This window comes from Saccoglossus kowalevskii, chromosome 12 (assembly GCF_978046115.1).
Source record: "Saccoglossus kowalevskii chromosome 12, keSacKowa6.1, whole genome shotgun sequence".
In the NCBI taxonomy this organism is placed as follows: domain Eukaryota; kingdom Metazoa; phylum Hemichordata; class Enteropneusta; family Harrimaniidae; genus Saccoglossus; species Saccoglossus kowalevskii.
Window position 1 is genome coordinate 27,417,881 of NC_140652.1, and position 11,119 is coordinate 27,428,999.

At 33.6% G+C, this 11,119-nt stretch overlaps 1 protein-coding gene across 1 annotated transcript; it reads right to left on the reverse strand.

The window, feature by feature from the left end:
- Positions 1-5,294: 5,294 nt before the first annotated feature.
- Positions 5,295-10,311, reverse strand: LOC146735691 (mucin-6-like). The gene is made up of 6 exons (XM_085506008.1): positions 10,249-10,311; positions 8,430-8,499; positions 8,055-8,321; positions 7,031-7,356; positions 6,359-6,657; positions 5,295-5,381 (listed from the first exon to the last, which is right to left on the reverse strand). Exons 1-6 carry the CDS (start codon positions 10,309-10,311, stop codon positions 5,369-5,371), a joined length of 1,038 nt encoding a protein of 345 aa, XP_085362134.1. The 3' UTR covers positions 5,295-5,368.
- Positions 10,312-11,119: the final 808 nt, after the last annotated feature.

Sequence of the window (11,119 nt, forward strand, 5' to 3'; positions counted from 1 at the left end):
AGTTAATATACTATATATTCTTAAATCTAGTCATGTTCTATTCATCCACTACTATATGAAATTATCTTCATGTGTAAATCCTGGAGAATTTGCATTAAAATAGAATTGAAATAAATTATTTTGCATATAGTCAGTTTCTTCGAAAATATGGGTGGGAAAGATTATCAATCACCATGTCATTAGGTAACATCTTACCAATCTGCTTTTCTGAAATACTGATTACGAGAAATTTTGATTGCCCAGTATTTTCTTTTAATTTGAATGAAATATATATACTTTTACATTTGGATTCTTCAGTATTTTGGGTCCCATGTACTAGCACAAACAGTAATGTTGCACTAATGTTTGCATGCCCGTGGGTGTTTAAACTTGTTCCAAAATGATCTAAATAAAGCACTGACTGGATTTGATTGCAAGTAGATACATGTTATTACGAATTTATTGATTAACTAAATAAATTTGAAATGAATCTATAAAACAGCATGAGCAAACTCGGACAGAAATGGAGATGATCTATAGTTATATATTTCTATCTCGCACGAGACTCCAGCTGCTTCATTGATTGATTATTTCATAACTTTGGGTTTGAATGTTCAGATTTAAAAAAATTTTGGATACATTTCGAAAAAAAGTCTTTTGTTTTGACCCCGCACATTCAACATTGACAATTACACAAAACGTCTCAGGATAAATATGCATGCCCATTTGTTTAGAAACCCGACTCATCAAAATTGAACATTTTTGACATTTCGGAACTTAGTCATGCCTGAAATTATGTCAAACTGAGTATATAAAATAACAAGATGGAGCCTTGATGCACACCATTTTTTCTATTAAATTATTCAATGTTAGTGCCAATATTGACAATTTTGATTGAAAAAAAAATGGTAACATTTGTATTAAAACGAGCCATAAAGATATTAAACAAACATTTATGTATCTACTTGTTCTATAGTAGAATCAGATTACTTTCTTAAGGTAATTATAATTCGTCAATGTAATATTGTTTTTGTATAATCTCCATTGCACAGGTATGTGTTATGAATAGCATCACGTACGTATATTTGGTTCACACGCTCTGACAGTATTGTTTAAAATCAACAACAATGTTTAGTGTAGATTTTATAAACATATTCCAGGATTGTTTACTAATTGTATTTAGTAGTGGCAACTTATGCAAGGTTTTAACTGTGGGACACATTCCTGGTTATCACGTTATCGCGTCAAAGCCTGCAGTGGTTGCCTGATCGCATGTTCACTCTGTCATGCCTTAGTGATTTTCAACATAGAGTTTGTAACTCTCCGTATGAAAGAGAACGAGTTCGGATGAATCTACACATGAACATAACTTCATATATTAGGGATGACTAAAGCAAGAATATATAGTATTTAACTTGCAATAAGTGGTAAACTTTTTCATCTGTGGACGACGTCTAATCAACATCTGCGTTTAGCAGACTAAAATATATCTAAAATGAATGCTTACCCCTTTATTTTGTCGGCGTTTTCATCTCTAAATGAAAAACAAGACGAACAACTATAATATATATTATTTTATTTTTTTTCATTCAAAGTTGTGGTTCACTTCAAATATGATAAGATTATATTACATGTGTATTCAAATAAAAATACAGCTACACAATTAACAAAGAAAAGGCTGTCATTTTTCTGCATAGGAAGAATCCCAAGGATTCCATAGTAATTATTTTTCAGTTTGTTTGGTGCCCAAAACATTTGCCTTCACCATATAAAAAAGTACTATAGGCAGATTACCCTTTAACTTACTCTGGCATATCGTTTGTTTAATAATAGGTATGGTTAGCAGTTTAGAAAAGGTATTGTCACATAGAATTAATTATTTTCTGGAATACTGAGGGAAATTCCCCATTTTCTATATAAAATATTGCATAAAAAATAATATAATTACATTCACAAAAATGTGTTAAAATGTTTCTTAGGCATTCTTACAAAACGTACAAAGACTTGAGGTTACATGAGGTCTCATAAGGAAAACATAGAATTAGTATACATAATATTATGATTTAATTTTCATTGTAATTCGCGAAGTTTGATTCTATTGGTTCTGTAATGGAGTAATAAGCCACCCAAATGTGTTGAGGACGAATGGGCTCAGAAACCATGTGTGGTCCTCATTTCTGAGTATCATTTCTGTTGAGTATGTTGCTATGCATGTAGGACATTGATGCGCGTTGCAGACGAGGTCATGAGAAATGATTGAAGTTTTCATAACTGGCAAATTCTCGCCCACCATTGGGGTTGAAATTCCTCCTTTTATGCACGATGTGAATAACTAAATCAACTTGCTTGGCACGGGCTGCCCATAAATGATTGATTTAATGTTTTGAAATTAAATTTGAACAACAGTAATGGTACTTTTAGGCTGTCACTTATTTTGACTAAAATTAATTTACATATCACCCATGCAATAACGTTTTCGGTATTTTTAGAGCCGATATGCAAATGAACATGGTATTCGTTTCCGAACTATTTTTATTTTGTAAACACATTTTCGTCTGCTATTTTTGTCCGGTTCAAATCGTTCAGCAACATTTTTGGCATATTAGGTGTACATCACATGGAATACTACAATTGTCAGAACCTAAAGCATGTTAACCACTTTGAAACTGAGTTTTATAAACCTTCAAGGGCACTCGGGAGAACCATCCGCAGTAAAATCAGCGATTGCTATGGAGCCGCAACCATAATTATCGAGATACCAGGCTTGTTCTATGTTAAATAGCACTAACAATGCAAATTTACAAAAGTGTAGAACGCGGAGTAAACGAAAGTAGTAATCTCATCATTAGTTCATTTCTGTTTCGAAATAGTGTCCCTGGATGTGTTCACATGTTGGAAATCTCACATGGATTTGAATAATTATAAATATAGGGGTAAATCTTCCAAAGGAAATTGAAATTGAAATTGAAGTTTTTGGCCTTTAGCCCGAGCTAGACATTCAACATTTACACATACCACGTACATACCTATTACTTAGGGTCTAGACCGGGTCTTAAAATGGGTCAAATTTAGCTTCTTCTGCCAATTTCTTAGCTAGTGCCTGAACGTTACTTAGCAAATAAAGAACACATAATTACATCAACAGTGTCAATAATTTGCTGCCAAAGATCAGATCAGGTGACGAGCAAGCAGCTTCTGCACAAGGTTCCAGAGACTTAATACAATCCAATGCTGAGGACGCTGTTTAGGCGAAATCGGGCGTGGCTTTGGTGAATTCACAGATTCGATTTTAAGAGCTCTGTTCAAAATCTTGGGCATATTCATATATTACCAACATCTAGGGCCCTGTTCTAAACCTTGTTATCACATGTTCATTCATTCACAATAATCATATTCAATCATCGTAATTCAGAAATAGTGAAACGGCAGAACATACATTAGTGATCCAACTCAAAGTACAATGGCGTATACAGCAGAAACTATGAATGTACAAGACGTTATAAAAATCATTGCTATTCTGTATATCAGCATAGGTAAGACAGCCACAGCTGTCACCAGTCAGTTGTTTTTGTGGTGTAGTAAACAAGAGCTTATGTCACACCAGAGTGTCCATGTTGAGATATAAAATGTAACTACAAAAGGAATCTTGAAAAAACAGAAGAATTCAAAAAAAATGCAGTTCAATACGTTTCACTTTTTTTGAACTTACTGAATTAAAAAACTACATCCTAGTTTTAAGCAGGAATGCGACTGCTTCGCACAGAGCTGTCGCAAATCACGCGTGTAAATATCGGCTTACTAATTTAAAAGTGCAAGAGAAACTAATATTTTACTGGGCGTAATTTCTTTTTTGAACGCATCCCATACGTTCAAGAGACCATCACCTCTGAATGTACCTTCAACAACACAACATTTAATTTTACATGATACCAAATATTTTGCCTTCACACAGGTAAGTCCTTCGGCGTTAAGTTCTTATTTATATTTATCTTTGACGACTTCACTTCTTATAACTTGGTATTCACGTTGCTGCATGGTGAATGCCACATCTAGCATTGAACCACAATATTTTCAGAGGCGAAAACTATACTAAGCATATATTGTGTTGTACCTAATGAACTATTGTACGTGTAAGATATATTGACCGATGATGTGCATTCCTGTCTCTATTTTATGCATATAACTGTATTGAACTATATTGTTGCCCATTTGTCCATCTTAAATTGATTCTTATGCTTGCACACAGTCTCTTTTTTGCTTGTTAGTGTTGTTTAAATGAAATATGTGTGTGTAAAATTGGCAAATGTTACTGCGAAACAAGCAAAACACTTGTGTCCCATGTAGACTCCTTCTTACGGTTCTGGTGATGATTGTCATATCATGATTGTTATATTCCACCAATCAGTGTTAAGGGTAAAATTAAATTTTCATAAACATTCGTCTCAATAGTTTATAGAAAAGCACGCCAGAAGTGCAATTTTTTATGCGTCAATTTCACAATATTCTTCGAGATCTTTTTATTATGGCATTGAAAGATAGTGCCAAGGTACACTAAAGATACTAGGCAATTCACAACTTTAAAAACCGAGAAGTCGTCCTTGTTTATACTTCTGTTCATAACGTTTTTGTTAGGGTGCCCACCGATCGAGGCTTTTTAAGTCAGTGATATTTCTAATCTTATTTTTACAACTTAGAAATCATATTCTATTCGCTTTATTTTAGTGCAGCTATATGGATCGTTAAATTCAATTGCCATTAATGTACAAAGAATGTGCATATTAATGTGACGTGGGAATGTATCAGTGATGTCATTTGGTGTCACAAGGTATAGGATTATGTAAATAGCAATAGTTAACACTTGCATCTATGCATAAAGGAAGGTCATGATAAGCTTTCAACGCCTACACCTGTCTGGACAAATCTAGAAAGCTTAGAAAAAAAACATGATCCGAGACAAATTAAAAATTAATTCAAAATGTCTGTGTTACACAAATTGTGTAGCTTCAAACTTGATAAGAACCTCCCACACATGGCTGGAAAATATTTAACACTATTGGGAGTTTAGAGTTAATTTTTGATCCGACCCCCTGACCACAAGACAACGTCATCATATATATTACAAAAATCATACAAATGTATATATTTTGTTGATATTACTATATTTATTATCACTGTGGCTTAGTTTAAGTCACCCAACTACAACCAGAAAACGTTCAGAGGAGATGTTGAACCATTATATATATCTACAAACAATACAACATGCATACAACGTAATTTCAAGTCAAACTCGAAAGTTCATAGAAACTATTTCGAATTACTACGTAAATTTTGTTATGCAAATAACATACTGTTTGTGTCCGTACGATTGAAGATATGTTTACACTATTAGTTAGTAATCACAGCTGGAAAAAAGAAGAAAATATAAGTTGTTTTTCGAATATCATCTTAAAAATTTATATTTTCATAATAATGTCACTCATATATATTAACTCATTCATTCCTTTCTTGAGATGATGTTAGGAAAACATGCTATAGAACTGTAAATGAAAAATCAAGTTATATAAAAAATATTTCATGTTCGAAATTGGCTGTGGAATCTGGGTTATGTTTTTCTAATGATATTAGTTAGTATTAATATCAAAATTGGCAAATCACACAAGGGATTTGACTCAATTAGTTTTGTAGCTATTTTAGGTTCTTTTTACTCATGACAATTTCCATTACAATAGTGTTTGTAAACATTTGTATTTGTAACAATTCTGGGTAAATGAATAAATTATTATTATTATTACAGGTTTAAAACTCCAGATGAACAATTATTATGTTTATATACATCTGTGGGCGAAAGAAAAGTATTGTAAAAGTAAAAATATTATTGTAACAGTTATGTTAAGTGAAGGAAATGTGCTATACAGTATGAGTATTAATTTAGAATTCGGGATGAAACATAAGTATATGATAGTTTTATTTATTATTTGAAAGTTAAATAACTTGATTCATTCATACAATCTTTCCTACACATTGAATGTAACAAGCGTCTCTCGAATAAATCATTTTTCTCCGGCAGCATTTTATTTCCTACAATTTGGTATTAAAGTATTGCCATCAGTCGGCAAAGTAGTAATGATAAAACACAAAGCCAATATTTGATAATTCTAAAGAGCCTATAAATACGCGTCGGTATTGTTTTCTACGTGGATGTTATCGCTATCATGATTAACAATAATTGTCTTCATATAAGGTGTAGCTTTAGTTTCAAGACAAGTGTATACGACTTCTCATACCACAGCAGGAGAATAACGCGCCCAGCGACACACTGGCATGCGCAACTGTTCATTTCAAGAACTTATATAAGCAAGTCAAAAAACTGACAGCTCACCTTTCAGGCACCATCCAACTCTCCCCAAATTCATAGATATTGTTCTTAGACAATATTTTTCCATTAGGTTTCATGAAATCATCGTTAGGGTCGCCATTATAATTTCCCAGTAATCCGCATACATTACCACGCATTGCAGGATCCTTTAAATCGATGTTAATGCCGCGTATCGTCTTGGTCCAAATCAAAGAAATTCGGGGATACCATAATTCGACGTACATGCGCTCATCTATGAAGTTTACGCTACCTTCATTGTTTCCTATTACAGCCGGTTTGTTAGTGAACAAATTACCCTTGATCTGCGGAACAAATGTCGTGATGATGTCAAATTTATTAATGAAATCACAAACAAATTGTATTTAATCATGTTGTGTTTTCTACCAAGCCTATAACTGTTTCCTTATACATAAAATAATATTAGTTTGGTGAGAAAATAATACGCAATGTTCTGATTTTCATTCCAAAGTGAAGGCAAATCACTGCTATACAAAAGCCATGTTGCAATCATTTGATCCACCTGATGTACAACAATACAACAAGTTTTATTCAAAAGTCTTCGACTGACGAATCAACACAATTTCTAAATATGTTAAAATGTTACTACTATATCTGCCTTGCCTTATTGGCGAAATAGAAATTATTTAAATAAAACAAACATGATTGTTTTGTTACCGAAAATGTATTGTTTTTCAATATACGTAGCAACTGTTTTCCCCCAACATCGATATTAACCGCTTCAATTCGTGTCAATGGTTTGGTTCGCAGTTCTGAATATTTTCCACGAAAGTCAGCAGTGATTCTAAATGATGGGTTTATTATACTCGTGCAGTCTTGGGTGAGTATGTATGTACAAAGGCCTTGGAAGTTATACTTCACTCCATCAAATGTTGTAAAGTGGGGATCTTTTTTCACTCCTGCGTCTGGTTCAGGTAATATTAATTGTTCTGATGTCGACTGATTTTGTTTTTCTAAAGTCCACTCTGATTTGGGTGCCGAACCTAATGCATAACACAAACATATGCTGTAAATAGTGAACTATAGCGTTTGCTAACATGGGGCACACTATTGTACCACCTGAAAAACGTGAGCATTTGATGGTTGCATATGTCAATATAATACCAAGTGAAACAGCTACATTGCAATTTTGTTAAACTATGGTCCAGTTATGTTCCATATTTTGTTTTGTTGACAATTTATGGTAAATTGTGTGAAGGCCATGAATGGACAATTTAGGCTTACCCTTAACACAAGGATCAGTTGGTTCGATGCAGATACGCTTGATATTGTGTATGGACATAGGAATTGGAACATTACATAGTATATATTATGGAAATTACAGGATTGATTAATAATATATAACTGAAACAGTTTGTAACGAACGGGGGGGGGGGGTTACTATAAAAAGCTTGACTTTTTAGGAAATAACTTTTTCAGAAGGGTTGCCCTATAGACCTTAGCCAGGAAATTAGATTCAGGAAAGATTGAAAGATTGCCATGAAGACAACAACAGCTATATATTATCATATTCTTGTTCGTTTGGTCATTTTTTCGAAATGAAATTGGAAGCTTATGTCATTAGAAGAGACAATACGGTAAACATAGGTAACTTGTATCTATTTTGGAGGTTTGCTCCTTTAGAGCACTTTACAATGTGTTCGTAAATATTGCCTTATGTCAAATATCACATGTTACTTACATGGTTCCAGGACCCGCTGTTCATAAGTCTTTGTTTGATTAATTGTTAGAGATACCCAAGTAGCCCACGGACCATTCCCTCCAAGTATTACTTCCTCTGTCACGTTGTTCTGACCAGGTGGTAGTGTCACTTGTCCCGAAGCACTGATACCATCCGTGCTATTTAATTGGTAATTAATAATGGCTTGTTGGTCATCATCTTTATTCACCTCTATTTGCAAGTCAATACGGCTATTGCAGTCTTTCCACACTAAATTCATTTTTAGGTCTGGAAAAAAATACATGTACACAATTTTCAGACAAATAGTATGCATAATAAAATTTGTTGTGTACATGCGATATACTACATGACTACAAAACACAAAATAATATTCACCTCGTTTAGCTATGTTGTGCTCCTCATTATCCTCTACTCCACTTGAATCCAAGTAATGATATTCTTTACCCTGCATAGTGTTGATGACATACGCAAACATTGGTCAATCAGCAACTGGTTCAAGGAATACTGGACGGTATGTTCTTAGTGACTATAATGGTTATATTATTTGAAAATGCAATGACATTGTACCAAAACTGTAATTCAAATCAATATAGTGCTTCTCTGCCATTTCGAACGCTTAATTGCAGGGCTGTAAATACCATAAGCATCCTGTTTCAAAACCTCCCTCAAGGCCAAAACACATATCAAGTAAAATGTATTCAATTCAATTATCTGGATCTGTCATGTGCTCGTCTTAAAATAAATAGTAGTGTAGTGATAAACACCAAGAAAATCATGGTACAAACTCTTCATACACCAAGCGATGGAACGACTGACAAATCAGAAAGAAAAGAAACATTTATCCAAAGACGGGGACATATTTCAATCGGAAACAAATCAGGGCGTTTCGTTCAGGAGACACGATAGAGATATTTAAGACAACAAGGTGATATTTTGAACATTTAAACAAGGATGTAATGTGTTTACGGACAGGAAAAATAAAACTAATACCATTATTAGAACCTAATTTTATATTGTAGAAAAGGTGTATAGTTATATTTCAACTAGTGCAGCACATAAAATCTAGTAAATATTTTTTAATGAAGTTCATAATGATGATAAATTAGCAGCTCTTGTGCCATAAAAATTAAATTAAACTTAAAATATTTAAGCGCACTTGAATGCTGTAATCAGTTTTGCTCCTGGTTTCGTAGATAATTTGCGAGTGCATTTTAAAATCACTTGAGATATTTGACCGCCATCGAGACAAGACATAAAACACACTTGCGAGGCATGGTGAAAATAGAACAGTTTAAATGAAATAAACATTTAAATATTTTTTGCTAGATTTTTTTTATTGAGATTAGGATTTCAGTTATAGTTTCATCAATTCAAACATAACTATTATGATCAAATAAATGAGAAGGAGAAGGTGGCAATTATTCATTTTATACATATTTGTGCTAAGCAAGATAAATGCCAAACGGTTAGACAAATGACTAATATTTTTTTAATTCCGAAATGGTTGATGTTTTAAACTTATGTTTCTCTGATTATTACTAGTGCACATGACAGATAATTTACAGATAGATAAAGTACGGCTATGAGGACGATGAGAATATTTACTTGATCTGAGACCCCAAGCTGGCAGATTGTTACCGTTAACATCCGAGTTGCTGTATTTTAAAGAGGTAATACTGTGCATATGTCGAATGTTGGGTGTTTTTGCAGTTCCATAGTGGGTTGTGTGTTGTCACATTGCACGTTGCACCTGATACATGTGCATATCATAGTAAATTACATGTTTCTCTCACTCACAAACTATCTCTTAGCTCGTCGAGTAGAAAGTAGTACAAAGTCACTTTTGAGAATGAAGAAGTGATTAAACGGTTGCTGTTTTTAACTACGAGCGAGTATTTTCCTACTGAATGCTGCACAACAATCCTACGCTATCGAAGGTTCGCGGAATGTTAGAATAATAGCAATGAACCATGACGTAGTATTACTGTTATACACCAACGTCACCGAATATACAATGTTATAAGAAACATATTAATTAATTAATGTTTTCAATTAATGTGAATAGTGTGCATAACATGATATATAAGTATTGACAGAACCTACACTGGTTTATTGCTGCAAAACAAAAAAAAGAGTAAAAAATGTTTCATCTACGAAATTCCATGGACACCGTGTATTGACTAATTTATCTTACCTTTACAATCAATCCAACACTTGTAAGCAGAGTAGACACAGCTATAACATTGACAACGACCATCTTGAAATACAGCTATATGATACCTCAATAAAATATGGCACAGAGCAAACGTCGCTAGTGAATAATATGGACGTTATTATCAATAGGGATGGATTTCTAATTCACATGACGTCTTAATCTCATCCTCATATGCTTACACATCTAAAGGTGTTAAAGCACAGGAAGCAGATGTTACTATATCAGAAGCATTATCTATTTGTGCACACAGTGTCGCCCATTACTAAATAGTTCAAAGGCCATGGGTCAAAGTTTTGGAGCAATATATATGCGCCTAATACTATTTGACTACGCCATGGCATTGTCATCATTGTCTCGCCATCAGGTGATGCTAGTCAAAAATTATAGGTGCCAAGATGGCGTGAATGGTGATATAATATTATAAGTGGCATAATTTACACGCTTGATGATGCTAGATTGTCACATCACCTTTTCCGTTCAGTTTAGTATTCACTCCTTTAGAAACGTGTTATTATACGTGTCTAATACAATATTACTGATTATTACACAGCAAACGGGTGTATGACGTTGCATTTCCATTCTTGAAAGACAAATTAATCAAATAATCATTCATAGTAAACCTGACTAGTGTTTACTATGTTTTCCCTTCGATTGTGAATGATTATCTGTGCGTTAGTCAATAATCCGTAACAACATGTGCCAATGTGAGTGAATCAAGGCATAACAACGCCAACAAAGCCTGTTTCCATTCTAATTAAAATGAGGTTGTTTGTTGGTTCGTTAATAAGTCAACATCCACTAGTGTCAAATGGTCGCATCTGAAATATATGTAGAGTGGTTTGAAGTATAA

Coding starts and splice junctions, on each gene's coding strand:
- LOC146735691 (XM_085506008.1), bottom strand. CDS start 10,311: ATGGTCGTTGTCAATGTTATAGCTGTGTCTACTCTGCTTACAAGTGTT. Junction 8,322..8,429: donor GCACAACATAGCTAAACGAG/GTGAATATTATT, acceptor ATTTTTTTCCAG/ACCTAAAAATGAATTTAGTG. Junction 6,658..7,030: donor TGAAAAACAATACATTTTCG/GTAACAAAACAA, acceptor TTTGTTCCGCAG/ATCAAGGGTAATTTGTTCAC.